General features: G+C 45.5%; 3 protein-coding genes and 1 long non-coding RNA gene across 4 annotated transcripts; 2 read left to right on the top strand and 2 right to left on the bottom strand.

Annotated features, from left to right (window-relative positions):
• Positions 1-8,342: 8,342 nt before the first annotated feature.
• LOC126911249 (uncharacterized) lies at positions 8,343-14,998 on the bottom strand. The gene is made up of 3 exons (XR_007705762.1): positions 14,868-14,998; positions 13,838-14,027; positions 8,343-10,477 (listed from the first exon to the last, which is right to left on the bottom strand). It is a non-coding gene; the product is annotated as an uncharacterized LOC126911249 (long non-coding RNA).
• Positions 14,999-19,036: 4,038 nt separating this feature from the next.
• On the top strand, positions 19,037-21,176 carry LOC118275173 (alpha-ketoglutarate-dependent dioxygenase alkB homolog 7, mitochondrial). Its single transcript, XM_035593043.2, has 5 exons — positions 19,037-19,272; positions 19,745-19,929; positions 20,003-20,179; positions 20,358-20,482; positions 20,643-21,176. Exons 1-5 carry the CDS (start codon positions 19,161-19,163, stop codon positions 20,776-20,778), a joined length of 735 nt encoding a protein of 244 aa, XP_035448936.2. The 5' UTR covers positions 19,037-19,160; the 3' UTR covers positions 20,779-21,176.
• Positions 21,177-21,411: 235 nt separating this feature from the next.
• Positions 21,412-23,971, bottom strand: LOC118274734 (flt3-interacting zinc finger protein 1). The gene is made up of 6 exons (XM_035592419.2): positions 23,664-23,971; positions 23,425-23,552; positions 23,120-23,327; positions 22,169-22,653; positions 22,015-22,090; positions 21,412-21,929 (listed from the first exon to the last, which is right to left on the bottom strand). The coding sequence occupies exons 1-6, from the start codon at positions 23,817-23,819 to the stop codon at positions 21,792-21,794; spliced, it is 1,191 nt and encodes a 396-aa protein (XP_035448312.1). The 5' UTR covers positions 23,820-23,971; the 3' UTR covers positions 21,412-21,791.
• A 305-nt stretch (positions 23,972-24,276) lies between these two features.
• LOC118274735 (small nuclear ribonucleoprotein Sm D3) lies at positions 24,277-25,965 on the top strand. Its single transcript, XM_035592420.2, has 2 exons — positions 24,277-24,740; positions 25,370-25,965. Exons 1-2 carry the CDS (start codon positions 24,431-24,433, stop codon positions 25,450-25,452), a joined length of 393 nt encoding a protein of 130 aa, XP_035448313.1. The 5' UTR covers positions 24,277-24,430; the 3' UTR covers positions 25,453-25,965.
• Positions 25,966-26,063: the final 98 nt, after the last annotated feature.

Below are 26,063 nucleotides of genomic sequence, written 5' to 3'. Positions count from 1 at the left end.
CTACTTGTGGAGCTGCAGTGAGCTGCAGGGCACTGCGCGTGCGTCAGCAACACTTGCAGCCAGCAGTGAAGCCGCACATCGCTCGGTGGGGTCGTGCTGGTGAGAGGTCACGCGAGGGTCGTGAGTGCTGGAGGTTGTGCGCACTTTCCGCGTGTAATTCATTACTCGCTTGAGTCGGAGGTTAGGTAATGTTTGTTCGGGACAGTAATTAGCGCACGACCATCGCAGCAGCCGAGGCGGGGCGCGGGGGCGCGGGGGCGCAGAGGAGCACCGTGCCGAATGCACCCATTCGCTGAGCTAATTATAACACGTGCAGAACTAATGGAGCAGTTAAGTACGTATGTAATCACCATGTACCAAGTAATCACACGCATTACTACGCCGGGGAGTGGGGGGGGACTGCAGCAGCGGCAGACAATAAAGGAGCTGATTGTGATTGTAGCCACATTTTGTTCACTGGATGGCTTGTGAAACTAAATGGACGCTACCTTACGTGTGCACTCAGTAAGTATATATTTAAACATTTTTGAAACAAATTGCTTCACCGAGAGGCGCTGTAATAGGCACTATGCATGTTAATATCTTGTGTAACATGAGATGTAAAAGTGCGCTTACTTATGCAAAGCAGTCGGAACAGTACAGTCTCATCTCGCAGTACATAATGACGCGTACACAAGTAGTACGTACTGCAACTAGAGCAGTTCCGGCCCACTGGGTGTTGCCTCACGCGGCGCCCGCGCACCACGCTGTATTCTCACTCACTACAAACAGACGTCTATGCCTTGAATTTAGACAATTGATAAAGTGGTAGCAAGTATAAGCCCGGCCCGAGAACCAGCTCGGGAATCACGCTTCGCAAGTCGCGCTTGCAACCACTCGACCGACGGACGCGACGTAAAAGTACCCCTGTTACATTACTTACTTTGTAAAACATGAAGTATATCAACATGAGTCATATAATGACACAAATATCACGTACGGTAACAAATAATAGAACTCGAGTCAACCAAATTGAAAATACTGGAAACTGAATGTGCTAGCCAAGTGGCCGCCGTCAAGTGGCTCCGACGGCACTCACGGCACTGCTCCTTATCGCACCACTTATGTTACTTATTCCATTATAATAGAGGGAGCTCCCCCTTGTATTGAGTACAACCACAGACAACCAGCTCAACCCAAAGAGTGGTGAACCTCAATTGGTAACCTACAGAGTGTTCCCCTTCATTGATGTCGTTGTGAATGAGAGTCGAACATAAAGCAGTTTCATTTCAATACAATTTCTAAATACAAACACGAGGCTGCGCGCAACGCCTTCGTTTTTTGTCGACCGCTGTTGATAGCCACCAGCAAGCAGCAACCACTCGACAAGGTTGCCCGACCCAGCACCGCCGCTCACACCGCGCCCTTGTTACCGACACTACACACTACACTACTGTACCGTTACACACACGTGTGCGTTAGCCGACAGCTGATGAGACCTCACTCGGGGAGAGCCTGCCGCGGACATTAGCACAAGATATTGACGCAGTGACGTCACGTACGCATACAATAAGATTTCTCCGGCGAAGGGAAACCGCCAGCAACTTGTGTCATCCGAACAAATACGCCGAGCTGTACAGTGGACGTGCCGCGAGGAGGGAGAGGCTGCGAGCTGACAGTTCTGAGTCCACGGCTCGCTGCGCCCCAACTCCCCATGTTGGTCAGGTACTGGCAGCAGTTGACTCGCAGTTCTTGTGCAGTTTCAACACGTTTGCCAAAGACCTGCGGGCCACTGTCCCTCATTTATTTGCTCAGTCCACGCGAATGAAGCAACTCTATGGCATTGTACACCGTTTGGTAACTACGACGTAAGTATCGAAATAAAATTAATTTCACGCATTATTTCGCACTTATTTCGTTTTGTTTCGCTCCGTGCGGCTCAGTGGCTCCCCGGCGTCTCGCGGCTCGCTGCACGGTGACACCACGGTGATGTGTAGATGTACAGCGTGAGGTGATTGTCTGTAGTCTCTCAGTGGCCTGAACAGTCAGCTTTATCAGTGCCCAGTTCCTGCCAGCAGCCACTGAGCTTGTTTGTCTCGCCATCTGGAGGACGAGTGTGTGAGGTAGTGACCGCAGCACTGCTCACGACCGCCCGACATCTTCGTGACTGAGCAGTGAGCAGCCTCAGCACTGACTGGTACATCAACACAAGGCTACTGTTCAGTAAATCTACCCTTCAGTAAATGTATTGGCTACACAGTGGCAGTAGGATGGCGAGTACTTACTGTCCGTTCGCTGGCCGCTGGCGAGGTGTCGGCTCCCAGACTATTGATACAGAATTACTTCAGTACAGAATAAAATCAACACTTTGTTGAGATTGTAGAGTTTACCAGGTGTCGCGCAGCTTTTTGTGTGATTCACAAATTGTTGTGTCGGGTCTAGAATGTAGATGTTATGTGAATGTTTGTAAATGCCCCCACCACCGCACCGTGTAGGAAATCCTCGTGTAGGGCATGGTTTTATAAAATAAAGAATATTCTGTAATTCAGTGCTGAGACTAATTGAATAAACCGAATCCACGCTTACCACCAGGCGCGATAGTGGCCAAACGCTGACCTCTGTAAATAGTATAAAAATAAAAACAAAAACAATATAATATAAGTATATGTTGCTAATGTGCGCCGCCGTCCTCGACTTGTAAATGGTGTAACTAACACGACTTACGAGTTACTTCTATATGCACTACTATGTATGTACGCCTTACTACATACCTATTTATATAGATAAGTATATAGTTGTAATATTTATAACATGCATTAGTGCGCTACTGCAGCGCGCCCAAGGCTTCGTAACACGCAAGAAGTTTGTTATGGAAATGGGGCAAACCAGCTGACTGACCGACCACATATAGCAAGCCATCATGGATACCCGCAACACCAGGGGAGTCACAAGTGCGTAGCCGGCCTTTATAATATTACTGTGAATCTACACCATGACTTGCAATGTTCGATCATTCACCATAAGTATCGGATGACATGACATCGAACCCCGACTCGTCCACTTCACACCAACAAACTGCACCTGTGTGGGTGCGCGCTCATCTGATAACTTTCCCTAACTCTACATATACCACGTCTAGTATAGTACCAAAGTATAGTACATACATATATAACGCGCGCTAACAAGTGAGCTGAGGTGAGTGGGTGGATAGACAAATATCCTGAACGTTCCACTCGCAGCCAGGCACTGCATGCACGGGGTAGTCAACCCCGCATGACCCCGGCATGGCGCCAGGTCACAGTGGACCGTGTGCGCGCTGGGGGCCGGCGGTGACGGCTCCGCGGGCAGGTCGCGGGGTCACGGCACGCTGTCCACACACAGCGCCGCAGAAGGCCCACTCCCACACGCTGTACTACTCAGTTATCTCTCTAGTAGCTGTCATGTCGTTCTCACTCCGGGATTGCAAGGCTCGAGTTGTGGACGTGCTCGACTGCGACTGTTAAGATATTATTGTACGAGTAAGCTACATCCAAAGCAAAATGGATAAATCGATGAACTAGGCTAGGGTGACAGTGTCATATTCACTGTCAGGTTGGGAAAGCCTTCTGTGGTGGAGCTGCTGTGTCAGGCTGATGCTCGATGATCGAGGCGGCGTGACGGCGGCGAGGTCGCGGCGCCGCGGGCCGTGACGTGTGAGGCGCGGGGGCGCGGGGCGCGGGGGCGCGGGGCGGGCACAAGGTCGCGCGCGCGACGCACCAGGAATATGATCAGCACGAGCCGCACGAGCCGCCCACTGACGTCACCAGGTACCAGCACCGACCGCCGGCACTCCATCAGCACACCAACATCAAGTACAAACCTCTGTCGACTACACTCAAATTACCTGGGAACGGTCTGCTGTGGGAACCGGCAATCAATACCCGTGGTATTTGTTTAATTATTCACGTGGAAAACGAAAAACTATAAGATGTTGATATCAGACGAGTTATGTGATGCCACACATACATATGGTCGCGCCTGCCTCCGCCCGGGACGGCCGCGCAGACAATGGCTCGTCAAATGACACCACAATGCAATGTGTCGCGCACGTTACGTGTGCCTGGTGAATGTATTCTCACGACGCATGCCTAGCAGTCGCCGCAGCCGTCCACCGGGTCGCGGCTGCGGCGATGGCGTCCTAATCTTCCGATCTCTGCCGAAGCTGCGGCTCTCAGGAAGTAAGTGTGGTTGTGCAATCTGTGGGCCGCACGCCGCGCGCCGCGCTACATTAGCGGGGACTTAGAAAGTCGCGGAGCAGTTCTGTCTGTGCGCACTGTACTAGTGCGGCTCACTAGCATAGTGGCTAGTGTGTTAGATAGACAAACTTCTCTTTAATAAAGCGAGAATATTGTCAACTGCTTGTTGCTCTCGCCCTCTCCACGCACAAACAAGCACCAGACATACAGACCTACCCAGGGTATACTCCGCGAAAATGCCGTTTTCTTCCCGCAGCAGCAAAACACTTCCCAGGAAGGAGTACTTTCGATGCATAATGTAAAAAAATATGTCTTTTATTAGTTAAAAGTGTCGCATAGCACGCGCCACCTACCTGGAGAAACCTCTTCGCGAGTTACAACGAGTCATGTTTTGATAATGTACTGTGCGCATACGCGCCTAGTATCTGGAAGTTTGCGTTTTTACAATGGTTGAACGGTAATTATTGTTTTGAACATTTTATTTCTTTACATTACAATAAGTTAGTATTTGTATTAATTGCCGAGACGGAACCGTTTGGTCTCGGAACAAAAACAACATTGCACGGAGTGTCCACAACACTTGCGTACATAGAGAAAAGGTCGAGAAGCGATGTGTTTCCGCAGACGTGATGTTGTGGTGTCGTGGTGACGTGGCAGACGTGGTGTGGTGGTGTCGCGGACTGTGCATGTGTGGGTGCACCAGTGGCCGGGTTGTGGACGTGTGGGCACCAGGTACAGCTCGCTGTGGGGTTATTAGATGGTAATGTTTACGAGAACCGCAGCCGAGTATTATGAGATATATATGTGTGTTGGTTAGTTCCTAGCGTCTAGTGCAGTCACACAAAGTATTCGTACGAGCAGTGCGTGCTGTTACCTAACGCACACAATGCGCAGGCGCAGACACGTACATAAAAGTATCTTGTTACAATAACAAGTTGTAAAATTGTTTAATTTCCACCAACATGCATGCGGCGCGGGCAGGTAAATACGTACTTGTGCAGATATTAGCACAAGTAATTATACAAGTTATGTAATCGCTCAGGGTGACAACGTGCTACCTGACTGCCTACCGACGCAGCTACACTCGGTACTCTCCTCCGTGGCGTGTATGCCAGCGGAGTGTTGAGGAGTGTTACTCCACGCTGCAGGCTGCAGGACGGTAGTACATCGCAGCTGGAAGGTGGGCAGTACCTACCTACTGCTTACATAGGTACAATACATAAAACTGCGATTACGGCAGTTTGCAATAAAAGCCGGAGCAATAAATTAATGCGACCGTTTTATGATGATTGTGTGTTTGATGTGCAATTGTGTGCTATCGCAGCGCATTGCTTTACTTTATTGTCTTTGTAATGGCCTCTTTCCAACTAGTTTCCATTACGCCCGATGTCAGACATTTGAAACTTCTATTAGCAGTTTTAATTTTTGTGTTATCGGCTTACTCAGGTAACTGTTTGCCGAAGAACGCGGTGATTGTCGCGGAATGCTGCTCATAAACATGAGCCTCTAGCATGGCTTGAAACTAGGTGAGTTCCTCGTCAAACAGTTGCGTGAGTTAGCTGATAACATAATAATTAATTTAGTACGTCTCACGAAAGATTTAACTCGACGCGAGAATCAAACCCGCGTGCACTGCACCGGCCGTAGAGTCGTCTGACTGTTTGATACTTAAGGAATGTATGAGTAATCGAGATAGCGTGTCGGATGGAAGCTTCATTGATTGATAACTTGAAGCAGTGTGACGTCACCACGCGGCCGGGGAAGGCAACACTTGGGGAAACTACTCGAGTGCTGTAATTAGTCGTAGATACCTACCTACTATACTATATGTTATGTCTTATCTTACACTTCTAGCACCTTCTAGTACTACTTACTAGGTGTAGGTACTTTATTCCAGCTGAAGAATTTGTTTGTTTGTTTGAACGAGCTATTATCCGGAACTGCTGATCCGAATTGAATAAATATTTTTGTGTTGGATAGTGGACTCGCGGGAGTAGCTACATATGTAACACATAACGTGTAGGAATGCCAGGTACGGGTGAACTTGACCCGCGGGTCACACCGCGTTGTACGTTGTATACTGCGCACCGACACACGGCGGCGGCGGATGTCCACTGTTACGTCACTTTGCCATGTAACACGAATATTTGTGCGGAAGCGGCGCGCGCGCACTCTATACAACACACAGACACTCTAGTTGGCGCTGGCAAGGGCTGCCCCGTCTGTATGTATTGCGGCGATTAGATTTAGTACCAGCGCCGGGCACTGAACCCCAGACTACCTAGCTCGCTGCCACGTCACTCACCTCCTAAATTACCTGAGACATGTATTGCGTGCTGCGGTCACAGGCTAACATCGACATCTTATGTTGCATGTGTCGCTGTATCATTACTATAAGCTAGCTTCTCTTAAGATTATAGCAAACCCCACTTTGGTGGAGGTCCATACTCCGAATGTCCAGCTGTGGACGCACACAGGCTGCTAATGATGGAGATAGTTCCCTGCCAGCTGGGCTCCACAGACGTAGCCTAGCAGCACGGACCTGTCCTCAGCAAGCAGTGACACACTGAGCACCACGTCAACAGCACGCCACCATCACCATCACCTCACCAACTCGTGCCCCTCGTGGGTCGTGGGTCGTGAGCGACGCTCCTCGTACTGGCGGAATACATCAGGATCGCATGACGCATCTGTCAATTTTTTATCAAGTACAGATTTGCTTCTCCGTATATATACAAAAAATACAATCGTGCGGCTATTCTGAGCGTTACGCGTCATCGTATCATTAGGAGAGGAGCCGTTTCCGCCATGCGCGCGCGCAGCCACACACACACGCACACAATATGACTAACCATTTGTAAAGCTCTAACATTGAACGCTCGCGCCGCGCATTCATTATACAACGCTAAGTCTGCCTCCTATACTGTTGACCCACTTTTACACGAGTAGTGCAGTGTGCGGCCAGTGGGCGTGTTGTTGCTCCAATTTTGTCAACTTGGTTGCATTTTATCTGAAGTGATCTAAACTGTCTGCAACAAGGCTAGCGCTGGTACAGGCGGTCGCCGGCTGTGACGTGGCGCCCTGGCCGCAGTATGGCCGCAGTATGGCGACACGCAGCCACGCGGAATATTGTCGAGATACCATAACAACATACATTGGCTGTCAGATTGAACTATAAATTGACTTCAATAAAATATGTTGAGTGCAGCAATTAAATGAAGCCCGTCCGCTACCGGCATGTTACGTGGGGCACGGGGGCGCAAAGTTCACGTCTTCGTGGCGAGGGCCACGGCAGGGCGCCGCGTGACTTCCTCGACGTTGGGCAACATGCGCCCCCGCGCCCCCGCGCCCCGCCGGCACGTCAGGGCTGGCTCGGCCTTGATACGAGGTTAATTAGCAGAACAAACAATCAAATGTTTGACTTTGGACGTTTGATGATTATCTGTGCTCACACCGTGCTCACACCGGCCCGCAACACAGGACTACACTCGCTAGGACGCACCGCTCGTGTCGTATCGTTGACAGACAGACAGACCGACACAGACACACATACAGTGTACAGTCATACAGTGCACCGCCTCTATGGAGGCAACATTATTACAACTTGACTCACTGTGTGTGCATGCGAACATGTAAACGATGTTCAATTAAGTTTTTATGAAGAAATAATAGTGCGTCTATATCCTGTATAATGAAGCGACGCGCACGACGCACGGCATGCCACGACTCGTGCGAGTAGCTTCGGTAGACACGATCGTTCTGCAGCCGACACGAATGTTGTACCAAACCGAGTAACTGCTTGCTTCAGCGAACGCTCTCGTATATACAATTACTAAAACAATGTTGTCGACCACTTCCACCAATCGTCCACAATGTCGGTGGACATCTTGCGCAGACTAGCACCGAGCCTACGACTGCCCCGCGCGAGGTGCTCGCCCGGTAAAGGACTCACTTCATTCTTCATTCGCTACATGGTGTCTGCCTCCTGGGTCGCCATCAGTAGCGACGTCCTTCAGTCTGTACTATCCCAATGTTTGTCAACACTCGTATAATGTTTCACCACCGCGCGATGGTACAAAGTACCCTCGTACACTCGGAATTACATTAATTTCGTAATGTTTCATTTTCATTGTTACCTGGTCAAACTGTTTAACTCTGCCTGAGTGACTGACCTCACATCCCTGCGAATGAATACCTCCGTTGTTCTCGGCCTGGTGAGTGCCTCCCTCGCGTGTCTCTGGGACCGGATGTGCGGCGCGGCACTTCCGGTGCGCCTGCGCACTGTCCGATCCCCTGTCATTACACGCACGTGTAGCTGACTCCTCAACTCCTTATTACACGCATACATTACTAGAGTCAAGGAAGTACTTGGTACAGTATATACGAGTAGTTAGTAATTAGATGCGCCAGTCGCCAGTCGCCAGTTGCCAGTAGTCCAGTGCTGCAGTACCGCAGCGCCACTCTCCATGTGATACCTTACATAATGGTGCGAGAACCTGCCGCCGCGCACCATGCCACATACCACACACTACATAATATTATACTTTATTACGAAACAAACCATTCCTACATCAGATTCTATAGAACATTATTCCACATATACTTTGTTTGCGTAGGGGACGCCTGCGCCTGCGCACTGCTCGAGTTGCTGACACTCGACACCGCGCCAATGTGACTGAATGACATGATAACGTTACTCGTCGTCGAGGATACTGCACTAATGTATTACTGTACACTGCAGCACACTACTGTACACTGCTGTACATTGCTGCACACTACAGTATATTGCTGTACACTGCTGTACAGGGTAAACACGCGCAGCCTGCAGTAGTAACAATGTCCACGTCCACACTGGCCACTACTCTCGTGTAGGGCAGAAGAGAGTACCTGCTGAGCACTACCTGTGCAACCGTGTATGGAGATTAACAAATGATCATAGTTTACAGAAATGTGAACTGGCCGCTGAGCCGCAGATGATATAATCAGCAGTACCCAGCACCAGGGCAGCAGGTACTGCTGGTTGAGGAGAGCAGTAGCTACGGGCCGACACAGGTCGCGACCCGTGTGATGTAACAGCATTGTCTACTTGTCCCCGTGCCACCGCGCAGTGTAATCACAATTACCTACGTAACGCTAACCTCGGAAATGTTCCGTAAAAAGTCAATGTCACATTGTGTGCGCGAGGGAGCAGAACGAACCACTACAGTAGCAAGTCTAGCCTGTACCTACGTGCCTAGCTGTATCTACATCGCAGTAGTCAGCCATAGTGCGCCCAGTGTAACTGCAACCAACTAGTGCCCTCTGTGCACCCTGCGCGCAGTTCCAGTGCATAGCTACAAATACTGGGCGCACTGTCGTCCCTCCTCGTGGTGGGTATGTGTCGTCTCGCTCGCGTGTCGCGGTGCTGCGCGCTGTATCCCTGGAACGCAGCGGTATTGATTCGTGGGTGCACTGGCCACTTAGCGTCTTACTTGTAGGTGTACTAGGAGACCTATACAGTACCAATGTGTAGCGCGAGGGACGCGCGGGCGCGGGGCGCGGGGCGCTGCGCGGGCTGTACGCTCGGTAGGGGACACACTGGAGGTCACAGGGCGAGCTGAAATACTGGCGCTAGGTGAAAAATACGAGTATAATATGGAAAGTTAATGAATTGAAGACAAAATAAAAGTTTATCATATTAAAGTTTTAATGACATATTGTGGGACCGACCGAGTACCTATTCTTACGAAATGAAAGCGTATTATAGTCTTATGTTTGTACGACTTATAATTCATCTCCTATAGTTGTCGAGAACAACGGCCTGCTATTTCCAGATTTCACATGCAACGCATTCAGTTACGTCGTAGACATCGTACCAATATACCATTCGTTAGTTCCCAGTGGCGCCCTATCAGTCCATACCCATGTAAGTAGGCACTATGTGTTACAACTGTTATCAACGAGATCGTCCCGGCTCCGGCTCGAAGAGCAGGAGTAAGAACGGGGTGGTTCATGGTCAATAAGTCTGACACTCCCGCTCGCCTCGCCCAAGGCGGCAGAAGACGTTGGATGTTACGTTAATGTTCTCCCCTCAAAAAATGATAGTGTAGCAGTATGTGACATAACCGCGCGGTAATTAGTGGCAGGTAATGATGGTCGTAAAGTTGTTCGTCGTAACATTATGTCAGTGGCTGGTCAGTGGCTGGTCAGTACCCGCCGCGGCTCAGTGGACACAGCGCGCGGCACGACACCACTCACTCACACTCACTGCGTTACAATTGATCCTGAAATAGATACAGCAATTGATTAACAACTGAATAGACCCAAACATTGCCCCGCAGCCGCACTACAATGCCCTCCTGTGTCGTAGTCGCAGGTACGAACATACAAATTCACATGCGCATCATCACACACAATCTGAAGATTTTTTTTTCTGTGCCCGTCCGAGAATCGAACCCACTACTTTAGCCACCGCCAGCCACTGCGCCTAGAACTGTGAAGTCATATTTTGACAGGGCGGTTAGGAGTTAGGGATCATTTAATTAATTGTATTATTACATAAGTATAGCCGCGGTGTCAGTGTCGGCCGCCGACTGCTGTACACTGCATACATACAGACGACAGTGGCCATCCGAACATGAGTAGCTGGCTCAACGTGTGCAGTGCAAGCAGGGCGTGACATTGACGCTAGCACTTGGCATGCAGCGCGCGCCGCTGTCTGCCGCCGCGCGCACTGCTAGAGGACGGCAGGACATGCATGTGTTGCTCAGCAGCATGCAGCCAGCATGGACCGGCAGACGGCGAGCAACCAACACAGACTTTGCTAGAAAAACCGAAAAGTACCAACCAACATTCTGCTCGATCGTATCTATCGCCTTCTTTACATAATCATCATATGTTGTGAGTATAGACGGGAGGCTGTGTTTAATTATCAGATGACACAGATGTACAATTTCGCTGCCACGACATCACTCACACCTTCCAGCAATGACAAGTACATCACTCAAGGCCCGCCGAGCGCCACACACACTCGTACTACGAACGTGTTTACTGTTTGTTTTTACCCGACTGCCAAGGAAGGGTTATGTTTTTCGCGCGTATCTTGTATGTATGAGCCTAATATTCTTTATTACCTCATTTCTTCGAAACGGCTTGATGGATTTCGACAATCAGGGTATCGTTGGATTCGTCTTAATTACCCAAGTGTTCTTAGATATGTGACGTAAAACAAAAACCAACATGGCGGCCGTGAGGCGCCCTAGATAGGAGTAAAAAAAAAAAATTTTTTTTTATTTGCTACAATATGGGTATCAAATTAAAGAGCTCATCATGAGGATTCCAAAATGGTATATCACTGACATATAGAAAAAAATACTATGTGCAATTATGTTCTTTATTATCCAAACTAAATACTCGTATAGGTACTACGCGACGCGATTGACTAGCGGTGTCTGAACTTAAAAGTGAAAAGTGATAATAAAAGTACGTCTTAACTAAATTATTTACAATGAATTTATTTATAAATAAAGGACTAGCGACCCGCCCTCGCTTTGCTGAACGTTAAATAAGGAATCTATCTACATAGTCGTTTACCTATAGCCCATGCGACGCGTCAACTGTAAAGACCGTTTTTTATCTAAAACTAGTAGAAATTTTGAAACAGTGTAAAGAGCAAATTTTATCTTCATTTAATGTAGAAAATTAATAGACTATTTAAAAGGATAAGGATTAATACTATTACGGACAAAAACCCCTCACAATAAAAGATCCAAAAAAAATAATTAAATAGTCCACACGACGAAAATTCTTTTAAAGAATTAGACCGTTTACGAAATTTGTAAATAGTAAATTTTACTGCCCTTAATCCTTCTTCTTTTTCTAATTCCTTTACTCTCTTTGTGTTACGCAATCAATCTAAAATAACTGGATCGACGTGTGTTATTTTTTTATTATCTTGGTATTGGAAGTAGTTCTCTCGTGTCGCGGGTGAAATCTTGAGAAAACATAGCCGTATTATAACTAACTAAAAAGTGTTAAATAAAAATAAATAAATTAAAAAATTAAAAAACCCGACTGCATAAAAAACACTTTAAATAAAAAATGAAAAGGAAAAAACAAGCTTAATCTAAAAGTGTAGATAGCAATGCTATTACCACAAAATTAAATAATTTCATAATCAATACACAAAAAATAATAATCTTATGCGAAACATAATTGAGTGTGACAGTCGGGACCCATTAAATAAACTAGACTAAAATCATTCAATATGGGTCCCGACTGTTGCACTCAATTATGTTTAACAGTCGGGACCCATATTGAATGATTTTAGTCTAGTTTATTTAATGGGTCCCGACTGTCACACTCAATTATGTTTCGCATAAGATTATTATTTTTTGTGTATTGATTATGAAATTATTTAATTTTGTGGTAATAGCATTGCTATCTACACTTTTAGATTAAGCTTGTTTTTTCCTTTTCATTTTTTATTTAAAGTGTTTTTTATGCAGTCGGGTTTTTTAATTTTTTTAATTTATTTATTGCCTCGCATTTGTCCGGTTTTTTGGCTCCATGATGGTGCTCAATGAAAGACAATACGAATTCCAGCTTCCAGCGAGTCACTAAATAACGACTGCGACCACAAGCGAGCGTAGATCAGTGCGAGTAAACAAGTATCTGCTGACACGGTGAGTAATGTTGTTGTGATGTTCCGCGGAGGACACTGTGACACGACAGATTGTTTGCTATTAGCTTTTTGTCCAAGTGACGCGGAGCCTATAAGTGGCTGGAGGTCGCGGGGACGACGCTAATGCAAACTTAATGACACCGACTACTTCTTCAGTAGATAAATACTAAATAGCCACTGCCACTGTGTTTATACAATGTGTACAATCATATTCTGACAAATTGAAAACCTCTTCTGTTTTTCGTTAATTAAACTCAAGTAACGCGTTGAAACATCAGAACCACGTAATTATATATTATGTACATACGAGTACATACGATACATACGAATATAGATAGGTACATACATACGTTGTGCCTACACAGAGACTATGGAGCGTACCACATCTACATCTAGTTTCAGGAATGTGCGCGCAGGAAACGGGAAAATAAAACGTTTTATTATTTTTAAACACAAAGGAAGTTGTTGCCGAGTTAGATAGTGCCAGTTATCAGTAACTCGTTAAACTATTTAGTTCACTAGTGGGGCCATGCAGCACGCGGCGACATGAGAACCTAACTTAGTATTGTAATTACTTGCTATTGCTGTTTCTACGTAAATACTTTAAAAACTTTAAATGTTACAAGTGGTTTTCTCTGCAGAGTTTGTGAAAACCTGTTTATTTTTTGTTGTTTGTTCATAAAATGTTCCGTTGCGTTGCTTATTTACCCTACGAATACTATAAGTGGGACAGTTTGTATGTTTGTTTGTTACTCTTTCACGTCAAAATGGCTGAATGAATCCGAAAGAAATTTGGAACATAAGTAGATTACGCTGTGGAATAACACATAGGTCACTTTTTACTCCACTGGAACAGGGGCAAACCCGCTGGCTGAGCTAGTTAGAGACAAACATTACGTAGGCAGTAATAGTTTTCTATCAGAACGGGTCCTTCCTTACACGATCACAAATTATTTATCACCTGTTACAACTGCGAGCCAGTTTACACTGGGGTCTCCCTCCACTCCTGCGTCGTCCGTGTCCTCGGCCGGCCGTGGTGACAGCTGAGTCACGGCGGCGGTGGCAGTCAGCTGACTCCTGCATTAGGCGTCACCTGCAGTCTCCTCACGTAGCGCTTAACGCAGCGAGCGCTTGTAATGCGAGGCCACGTCCTGATTGAGGATAACGATATTGTTTGTTTGAGGGTTACACACAATCTTTTGGATTGACTAACAAATAGCCAGTAGCACTTTAACCGTGAGGTGACGTCAGACTGGTACATATTTGTCGCCAGCCCTACTCTTTTCACAGATGTATGAAGAGCAGCAGCATTCTTTGATAAACCTGATTTCACGATCTCCAAGTCCAACCTGAGCCTGATAAGCGTGTAAATGATAACAAACCCCTTTTCCATAGAGGAGGTCCAGCGTCCAGCAGGGAACACTGTAAGCAATTGATGTATCATTCATTTGGAGCCGCGGACGCTCCATCGCCACCGCGCCTTGTATTTCTCAAAGAGTTAGTAAGAGCTACATAATTGTATTCATTAAAGCTAATAAATAATTTGCCAATTTTCTTCGGTTGAAGGTTAGTTACCATGAGTTAATTTATAAATAGTTATTAGTACTTCACGGTTGATAATTGATGCATTGTTCAGCGTACCGTTCTCAATAAATTTGCAAACTAAATTATAATTAAGTATCTGACCTTTAAAATACTTAGTTTTTTTTTTTTATTAACATGAGCATCGGTGCCGCCCGTGGACTATGGACACCAGAAACACCACAGGCGTGACGAGTACCTTGTGTGTTAGCGTTTCAGGAGAATTGTAATTTGGTGTTGGACTTCGGGTAAACTCACTCGTAGTAATTCAAATTATTTAATTAAGTACGCAAGCTACAAACAAGCACATTGCCTGTAGGTTTTCTCAGAGCAATAATCTGCTACACAACACGAACATTCTTGTAACAGGCGCTACTTGTCAACACTTCGTAGAATGAGTAAATACTTACCTACATACCAACGCAACGACCGGCGACTTCATCAGTCGGTCTGTAACTCTGTCTGGATATGACGTCACGCTTGTAACTCAGTGGAACTGTGCAGGTGCGCGGGTTCGCTTCCCTCGTCCGATGCGCCGTCGGATGTATGGTATGAAATTCCGGGGGTTATGACTATGACCGAAAGGAAAAACCAATCTCAATGCAAAATGTTTACTTACTGTTAAAAACCCAAGTCGATTGTACTAAGATCGGTTATAAATAATAATATTTCGGTCGTTAGTCTGTTTAATAATAAAAGTCAACGCTTGAGACAGAAATCTGATTTATTTCACAAACATCGTCATTACACATTCTTCATCACTAGTCTAACTTACATTAATTTATTGATGAATTTGTTGCAAGAATTACAAACATCGAGAGACTAGCACTAGAAGGGACATGTGAACAATAATTCGGCACAGACAGAGACGCAGGCACAGTACAAGTCTACACATACTTACAAAAGAAAATACTTAATACTATGGTTCTTACTTGTCACTTAATTGTAATTAGACAAAACTAAGACATTAATCTAACACCTAGGTATATTAATTGCGCTTGCTCAACTCAGATAGAGAACGTACCTATTTGTTTGACAGTTTACTTAACTGTTATTATATTCACAGAGAATTACACTGATCATCACGATTGTCCAACGTACCCATCAATCGATTACAATACAATCATTTAATTCAATGTGAGTAACATTAAAACACATCACGGCGAAATAAAGCACAATTACATGACCTACATGTAAAGTATCAAGGGTTAGTACATTTGAATGCGAGTCCGTGGGGCGCGCGCTATTGTGTCGCGGCCGCCATCTTGCGAGCACGACCACACAGACAGCTCCCGCTGCAAACTTGTGTTCGCTCAGCAACGCACACTACCACATCTAAATAATAATATGCAATGCAATACTTCAATACCTGTTTTATTCCATAAAAGAGGAATCTACATACAAGACAAATATTTTTACTTTAAACGTCTTGTAACATGGAGAGATGAAAATCATTTTGTGGCGCCCAACATGGGACGCCGCGAGTACCTACGTATGTATGTCTACCTACTTAATCTAAACACATATAGTTCCCTCCAAGTGAAGTAGGATGTAATGTAAGTCAAATTGTACAAAACAATAGAAATGTTCAGAAATGCAAGATGCACAAACAACTAGGGTTTGCCTGCGGTGTTGCTCGTGCATGAAAGGCGTCCTGTATGGCTATGTGTGGCTGTGTCCGCCTCTAAAGCCCTATTCAAAGTTTACGTACGTACAATACATAGATAGGTTCTAAAATTCATCAAAAGTGGGATATTAAATCCATAAAAAATAAATAATTTCTTATCGTTCTAATAAAATACTTTACAATGAGCACACCACTTTGAATACATTCTTCGACTTTATGCTTGGTATTTAAATGGTTCACAATCGGTATACCTCGACAGTATAGTTCCAAGGACTACAATATAATATAGTTCTGGTACCGTAACATACAGAAGATATACATCAGTAGCTAATTAAGCGTGAACCTGACACACGTGTACGTGTAGCATTACGACTCACTTTCGTAATAGTATAAGTTGAAGACATATTATCTTTGTTTATATTAATTCGAGTCATGTGTCCGTCAACGGCTCAAAGTCAACTCACCTCTCTCCATTATAGTATAGGACATCCGGTTCCAACAGAATTCCAGACTCCCACTCACTCTTATTGCAGAATCACAGCGGTGACTATTGGTTGTAATGTGTGCGTGTGTGTGTTCCTCGTATAAGAGTGTGCTCCTGACGCCCGACAGAATTAGCAATGCGAGTACTTGACAGTATACCGCGAGGGCCTCGTGCCCACCACCTGGTTGTCCACGTCGTACGAGTAGTTTCTGTAATATTCTCTGTAGACCCCGTCGATGCTGATGGTGTTGGTGACGTACGTCGCGCCAGGTATCGGCAGCTTGGCGAACATGTTGTTGTGGCTGTCCTCCATCACGGTGCTGATCGCCATGTTCAGCGTGGCGCCGACCGGCTCCAGGTCGCTGTAATGCATCCAGTAGTAGCAGAAGGACGCGCGGAACCCGTCCGTGGAGTTGTCCAGGTTCGACTGGAACATGCACGGCAGCGGGTACTTCGCCTTCGTGGACACGACGCGCAAGCCGCTGATCTTGTACGTGTCCGGCTTCATCGGCATCGAGCCACAGCGCACCAGTTTCAAAGTCGGATGCACGGCCAGTATCCGCAGCTGCTCGGCAGTCAGCGCCACCTCCACGCTGAGGCAGCGTATTTGCAACAACAAGCTAGCGAGCAGTATCACGGCCTTCGGGGATATGTGAACCTTCCAGAGTTCCAGTTCGTGCAAGCGGGGTGCGTGAGTGATAATTAGCTGGGCGTGCTCATCTGCGAAGCTGGTTCCGCTCAGCGCCAGGTCCCTAAGGCCAGGTGGGAGCGTCGCCAACATGGCGGCCAGCCCCACGGGCGACAGACTGCGCGCTCCCGTCACGTGCAGGCGCGTGAGGCCGCGCGGCCGCGTCAGGTGCACGGCGCCCGCGCCCGTCAGGTACCGGCACGAGTACAGCTGCAGCGAAGTCAGATTCGGACAGGTCACGACAGTCTCGTACGCAGGATTGTGCAGCTCGCTACAGCGCAGCGTGAGCTCGCGCAAGTCTGTCGCGTTGATGAGTCTCAGCATCCCACGGAGTGGATAGTTGCGCACCAGTAGGTACCCTTGCAGGTGCAACGCCTTAAGGTGGCCTTGGGTGGCCAACTCTACCAGGACTTTGGAGTGCACAACGTTGTTCAGCACAAGTGTGTCCAACCTCAGCAGCAGGGGCAGCGTTTCGGAACCAATCTTGTAAGAGGGGAACACGTCGAGGTGGCGGAGACATCGCAGCCCATTCAGTGTGCCCATCATATAGGGGTCCAGCGGTACGTCCACTCCCAAGGACAGTTCGACCAACATGGGGGCCTGCCGCACGATACTGGGCACGAGGTCGAAGAGCGGCACGCGCGGCGGCACCTCGCTGATGATGTCGGGCAGCAGCACGTAGAGCGCGTGCAGCGAGTGCCGCACGCGCTGCAGATGGCGCGTGCCGCGCACCACGAGCGCGCGCCGCACGACCAGCGTGTTCCAGCGCTTGCTCACCAGCGCGCACGACCGCAGCAGCTCCAGCGGCCGCAGGAACCAGAAGATGTGGTCCAGAATGATGTCCGGCAAACACTCGATGGAGCTCATTGCACTTCTTTGATCACTTCACTTCTCCAGATGTTGTTTAATGAATGTGTATTGGGACACCATGTATTTAGGTACTATTTATATTAAGGGAAAACTCCCATGACAAATAAGTGAAAGTATTATTATACCTACATGAATGGAGATGGATAAATCATCTGCGAGAGACGCGCCGGCGGACTGTGAGTCTGTGATTAAACAGTGGGGGCTCGTATAGGGCGGCGCGACTAGTCGTCAAGGACGATCGCGTTTCAGGTGTTGCATGTTATCTACTTAAGCATAATGTCTGTAATCGCTTCGTCAAATAAAAAAAAAACATTATTATTTTTATTCAAAGGAATACCTGAGTGTGTTTTACTTGCTTACACATAGGTACCTAGCATCACATTTTATTTGAAAACAATCATACGGCCCTTGTCGATAACACATTCTCGAAATGTGATAATGACGTCTGGGACGTGACGTAGGTACAACTTATATCTCACTACTCACCACAATAACTAGATTTTGTAAGGTTCTGTATTTTCATGAACACTACGCTATGTAGGTGGGTTTATTGCGGACTTTATGTTTCCAGGTGAAACTCGGCGGCTGTTTCTCAACATTTCCGGCGATTTTTACCAACATAAGTAGTTCTTGTTTGTTCTTAATACCTAGATTTTTAGCTCAACGGCATCTGAGGATCGATCTGAGCGTACCTATCATCGGGTCACACACTGGAGCCAGTGCATGACAATATGAAATGCTGTTCTCCAGATTTAAATACTAAACATATGCTATACTTACCGGTTTTTTAAATATTTGCATAATTTTTGGTTATAACTTGGATTACTATTAAAAATCGTAGTTTCTGACAGCAAAAACAAAACGCCACGTCAAAGGTGTCATGATGACAAGCTGACATCAATTGACATGCCCAGTTGACAGTTGACAGTTGGCGTTAGACTGACTGGTTCGTTGAGCTGATTTTTTATTATCAACAGCTCGGTTTTTACCTAATTAGTGTTTATCTATTTACAATTTGTAATTACTTCTAGAAAATGCGTTTGTTAACGTTTAGCTTTATGAAAACGTGCAAATACAGGAAGTTATGCAGTAACTTTCCTCGCGGGATCAGCGGTTTTGCGCAGCCCGACGTAATACCAGTAATAGGTTAATAATTTCTTTTAAATACATTTTATCATGATTGATATTAATTATATTACTTTGTCGTGTGTCCTAAAAGGGTTCGTATCAGTAGTTACCTGCAACAGCTGCAGCACTAACCATACCTTTGTACACATGTCGTGACATGGAAGTAAATAAAACATCATTTATATAAATTATTCACTTTCCAAAGTTCATCATTAATTTAATATTATTTTTACGTTTCATTAAGTAAATAACATATCCCAGAGAGCTAAACCAAAGAGCAACCACAAGTGTTTCTTGCCCTTCCTGAATAAATTTCACTAAAATATTATTTGATGAACATTGTTTTAACATTTTAAATGTTTTTTTTTTTATATCAATAAACTATGTATTGTTATTATTTCTAACAAGAATTCAGTTGGGAAAAGAAGAATAATTGACTACAATCTCACTTGAAATCTGATATTTGACTAGGTGTTTACCTCCTTTACAGGTGACCCCAATTTGGTTGACATCACATCATGGAATGAGGATCAGGAGCCGGAGCTCCGGAGAGCAGTGCTGGCAGACATGCAGGTGTACCCTGACTTCATCACTGAGAAGGAGGAGAATGCTCTGCTGCAAGAACTGGAGCCTGTACTGCGACGCATGAGATATGAGTTTGACCACTGGGATAATGTTAGTATACAGTATCAAGAGTGTGATGTGAAATATATGGGTATTGACTGTAAGACTGCGATTATATCTGCAGGCAATCCATGGTTTCCGTGAGACAGAGCGTCGGGATTGGTCGGAGGAAGGCTCGGCGGTGTTGTCCCGCGTGAGGGCGCTGGCTTTCAGCGCGGGCGGCGCCCGGCCGCTGCCGCATGTACACGTGCTGGACCTCGCCGCCGCCGGACATATCAAGCCTCACGTCGACGCCGTGCGGGTGAGGGCACTAACACTTTACTACATACAAATATCATATTAAACCTATACACGGTTTTCGCCATTAACACATTATTGCATTGATGTGCTAACCAGCTAATCTTATCGTTTAAAAGAAACAAGTCACTGAATGTGTGCCCAAAAGTTTTGAATAATAATGAATATGATCTGTCATTTAGTTTTGTGGCGACGTGATAGCGGGGTTGTGCCTGGTCTCCAGTGCAGTGATGGAGCTCGTTCACACAGAGAAGCCCCACCTGCAGCTACACGCACTACTGGCCCGTCGCGCCCTCTACATCATGAAGTAAGTTTTTATCACACTGCAATCTTTGCCATGGAAATAATAATTTTGTAAGTATTATGATTGGAGGCTTTTCGTGCGAATTATCGTACCGCCACAGTATAGAACGTGTAGTTAGTAAGCAACGAACAGGAATATGAAATCACAGTACCACTGTGTACAGGGGCGTGGCGCGGTACTCGTTCAGTCACGCAGTGCTGGGCGGCACGAGCAGCGTGTGGCGCGGCGCCGCCGTGCCGCGCGGCAGGCGCGTCGCACTCATCTGCAGGAGCGAGCCGGCCCGGGACAGGGACGACTGACCACCCACTGCGACATTATCATCCACTGACGCTTCCTATTACATGACTGTCAGCCACCGCACTGGTGCAACATTCTACGTCAACTGGCACTATTTATTGATACTTACAATTTTAATTTCTTTAGTATTATCACCTTTTAAACCTCTATAAAATTGTGTCTTAAATATTTTGTTGATGAGATTCAAAGATGTTTAATTTGATTTCCCTAACCTCACTGCAGTTGTTACAAGTTGTATGACTGCATGACTAGAGTTCTACCTAGTCACGACACGACTTTACCTATACAATTGTGATATTATTATAAATTTATAATACTAGATGTAGTTTAGTTGAAATTATTTTCCATACATGTTGAAATATACCTTGTTGTTAATAATAAAGTATTATTGTTGAATATATTGCTTGATTATTATTCTTCAATGAATGATTCCCGGAGGCATTTTTTATTAAAAAAATATTCTATCTAGTCTGAATATTTGCAAATAAGCAGACGCATCACCTGATGCCGCTTAGCGCTGTCCATGGACACGCAATCACCAGACACTTATTTTACTTTATACTTGATGCAGCAAGGAAAGGAACCTACAGAAGTGATGAAGGGGATTTAAATGGGGTTTTGTCACTAAAACAATGTTGAACATAAATTACCACACCTTTATTTCATAGGGATAACTAGATCAAACATTTGTTAGACCTACTTCTCGTAATCATATTACAAATCCTATGCAATAGGGGTTGGGCTTACTATGGGCCAATAGATAACCTACAATTATAAAATAAGTAGAAATGTTTTTGTCAAATTAACTAATAGCATCTACTGTTTATATTTCTAAACATAGACATATGGATAATTTGCTTAACTAAATAAAATATGCTTGTGCCAGTCTTACAATCTACAAACATTTAACTCTATTATGTTGTTCCATTGATCACTCAATTTCCATCGCCCATAAATGTTTCAGTCATTGGTTATAAAACATTTAGAGTAAATAAAATAGTAATGAAGGAGTGTATTATTGCATTTCTTCGAGGTCTGGCTTGTGGTCGTAGTGGTCAGTGTCCCGATACTGCAAGTCTTCCAGTTCATCTACCTCCAAGTACTCCACCTCGCCCTCCATGTCCTCACCCTCCGCCCACTCCTCGCCCTCCTCCTGAGATATAAGAACAGACATATGTTAGTTCAAGTTGTATTGAACACACAGTACCGTGTGAGGTGAGTAGAGTACGTCGAGTTACCTGTACACGCTCGCGTTGTTGTACTGCGGGCCGGTGCACGCGCGCGTGGCGCTTCATAGCTGCTACTGATCCGAACCTGGCAAGTAATCGTGATTTAAAAATATTTGTTAGCATTATTTAATGAATGTTTGGTAGTGGCCCAGTGAGTACTCACGTGCGTCCGCAGTGCTCGCAGGCGGTGGAGGGCGCGGCCGGGTCCCGCGCCGCGTCGTCTGGCGGCGCCGGCAGGTCGGCCGTGTGGCACTTGCGGATGTGCGCCATGAGGTTGGCGCGCGAGCCGAAGCGCAGGATGCAGCCGTCGTACCCGCACACGAAGTGCTTCGCGGCGCGGTGCCGCACCACGTGCGCCGCCAGCAGCTCGCCCGACTCCAGCGTGCGGAAGCACACCGCGCACACGTGCGGCGGCCGCGCGCCGCGCCCGTGTCGCGCCGCCGCGTGCGCCGCCAGCGCCGCGCGGTCCGCCAGGCGCAGGCCGCAGGCGGGGCAGGCGGCGGGCGCGGCGGCGGCGGCGGCGGCCGGGCTGCAGGCGGCGCCGTGCGCCCGCAGCGCGGCGCGGGACGGGAGCTGCGCGCCGCACGTCCAGCACGAGTGCGGCGCGCCGCTGTGCTCGGCGCAGTGCGCGCGGTACTCCGCCACTCGCTGACACACACACACACACACACATTACTGACCCTGGCTACACTGGCTATGTTGTTGCACCATATTCCGCCAATACAAAAAAATATTCTGAATAGATTACCAAAACTCACACAGCTAATATTACAGCTCTTATAATTGTAACCAAAATAATTCAACCCACTATTTTTAGAACAATTACATCAATTTAAAGTTATTGTACTAACTCAACTACACAGTTAGCACAATACCTGAGTGACCAACTGCTATGCAATGTGTAGCGGGTCCAATTCCCGCACAGAACAACTCATTAACTGATCCACTAATATTGTTGTCTTGGTCTAAGTATAATGTGTATGTCATCTTGTATGTTTTAAACGCAAGGACACCCAAAACACCAGAGACATTACAAGTGCATGCCTTTTGGGGATTAGGAATTTAAGAAAAATAAAGTTGTTTTGCATTAATTGTAATAATATGCTACAAATACCTGAAATGACAATGGGCACACGGAGCACTGATACACAGACTCTCCGCGTGCATTGCGAGCTCGCTCCAGGTCCTCGTCGTCAGCCGCGGCGGCGGCGGCCAGAGTGTCGCGCTCCACCATGATGATGTCCTCCTCAGAGTACGCTCCCCCTGCCCCGGCGCCCCCCACTACTATGAATACATCAATTTTCTGTGTCAGCTCATGCAACCTGTGAAGCATAAATATCAGCAAGTTGTGTGTGATATTGCTTTGTAAGCACAAATGAATATAATGTGACAAGGTGTAAATAAATTAACGTTAGTTACCTCCTCCTCAGCGCTCGAATCTTCTCGCTAAGTGGTGGAACTCCTCGGGCAGACAGCGCTGTGCTGAACTCGTACGACTCCATGGTGCGTCGGATACAACTACCACACAGTCTACCTTCCGGCACCACCTGACATTAAATAACACAAGTTTTCATTCTAATATGTAACTTATGAGGTTATAAAATTGTTTTGAGTCCATACCCATACCACAATCGTTTCTTATTTATATGTTAACGTACCTTACTAGAGTTGAGGTGCACGAGCATGGTGCGCAGTGGCACTTGCATAGGCGGAGCTCCCGCGTCATGTTCTTCAGGGGACAGCAGTTCGCCGCCGCCGCCACATATGCAACAAGTCTCCACTTCTAACTCTACTTTCATCACTTCTGTTGTCATGGTTTTAGTTTTCGGAATCCAATGCTCTTCTGTTTAACACTATGTGTTTTAATGACCATTTACTATACGATAATAGGTGATTAGCGCCTTTTTAGTGGCACAACAGTGTCAGCATAGTGTCAGTTTACATTACAGTTGTTAAGTTTTTAATTTGACATTTGACAGCATTGACTGAATTATACTTTGATGCTTGTGTATCATAGATTGTAGACAGAAAATGGAGATACGAGCACAGATAATTTTTACGTGAATCTATAAAGGCAACAAAGATCCAAAGTTCCGTAATACAGTTCATAATTTAAATAATTAAAAACTGTCACTTGAAACATGTTCGGTCAGTATATCCCTGTACTTATTAAAAAAATATTCAGTCTAATATTGTAATATTCCAGTCCTATGTCAATTCATTAAATTAATCATAAACAGCTTAATATTATCTGTGCAAAGTGCAAAAATTCTATAGTCTATGTCTGAATTGAATTTGTTTTGTTTGGTTCAGTTTTCGTAGATTGTGAATATTTGTGAGAACATTGTTTTAATCCAATTTAATCCTTGGAAACAGTGATATTTTGTAGTTTAATAAAAGTTTTTGTGTAACTACATATTTCAAAATGTCTATCGGTGTTCCTATTAAAGTACTTCACGAAGCAGAGGGCCATGTAGTGACTTGTGAAACGAATACCGGCGAAGTTTATCGCGGGAAGCTAATTGAAGCGGAGGATAACATGAATTGCCAGATGACGCTTGTTACCGTAACTTACAGAGACGGACGCGTCGCCCAGCTGGAGAATGTGTACATTAGGGGCTCAAAGATTAGGTTCCTGATATTACCGGACATGTTAAAGAATGCGCCTATGTTTAAACGACAAGGGAATAAGCCTACTGCCGGGCGCGGAAAAAGTGCAATATTACGGGCACAAGGTTAGTATGCAGCTTGTGTAGCTGAAACCTTCATATCCTATCGTTTTGTCCATTGTTTGGTTTTTGTTAATACATATTCACTTATCCTAACCTACCACTTACGTTATCTATGTAACTAGGTACGTTTACTCTATCGTACAGTCGTTCTGTATCCTTGGGGCGGAGTAACTATCAAATGAACATTATTATTATACCATGATAGCTGTACATTGGTTACATGTACATGACAGACCTACGGCAGTTACTCTGAATATTGAGTAATTTTTATTGTTTTGGTGATATTGTACTGTCACAATAATCGAGTAAACAAGCATCCTGTTGGCTGACTAGTAATCATGTAATCCCTATGCTTCAACTGTTACCAGTTATGTTAACAGGTCCATGTAACTCGTCATAATATTTTCTTTCCTGATATCTTGCTTGGTCATATAAAGTCGCAGGTCAATGCAAGGTTTTAGATCAAGGTCACAGAAAGATTTAATTGCCGAATTGATTCCATGTATTAGTGAATTGAAAATTTTCCTTTTTATAACCATTGAAATAACACCCAGCTATTTACAAGGCAGTCGAAAGTTTTAGAATTTTATGTGTAAGAATGGCTATTTAATATTTTTTATTATATTTTCCAGCTGCTGGTCGAGGTCGAGCAGGTGGTAGAGGTGGAGGACACAGAGGAGGCTGGCAAGGTGGATCCGGACCTTCTCGGCGCTAGACTGGGGTCTATAATAGTCAACAGTGATAATAATCTAATATAATTATTACTTTAAGTAGGCTAACATGGTTTGATTAGTGTTAAGTTCCCTTACTATGAGTTGTTTTTCAATATTTGACAAAATGTTATTTAATATTGAAAAACTGTTATGTCAGAGATGTTAATGCCAGTCCCAAGAACTTAGTTTTATTAATATGAATGTCACAAGAGTTATGTCTTGTGTTGTAATTCCTGGAATAAAAATTGTGGAATACACAATGTATCTTGCAAAAGTTGAAACCACAACACATGGAGCTTTCTTTTATCCCTAGAAGAGACTATTGACAGGTTATTGGGACTGGCCGCTAATATATCAGCTGAATGGCCCACAGAGAGTGCCACATTTGTGAAGTTTGTGGCAATAATACTGTGCGTCATGTAAGGGACCGACTTGGTAGCAAGTATCAAGTCATTGTGTACATGTGTCAGAGATCATACCTGTGTGTAATTTAAGGAATAAATTCTTTGAAATTATTTGTATGTATCTTTTAATTACATAAAACTATAACTTTTCTTTCTCTCTATGACATCAGCCGTAATATAATCATGCACTTACTATGCTTGTGTAATGA

This window comes from Spodoptera frugiperda, chromosome 11 (genome assembly GCF_023101765.2).
Source record: "Spodoptera frugiperda isolate SF20-4 chromosome 11, AGI-APGP_CSIRO_Sfru_2.0, whole genome shotgun sequence".
In the NCBI taxonomy this organism is placed as follows: Eukaryota; Metazoa; Arthropoda; class Insecta; order Lepidoptera; family Noctuidae; genus Spodoptera; species Spodoptera frugiperda.
This window is presented reverse-complemented; position numbering and strand designations above follow the sequence as displayed.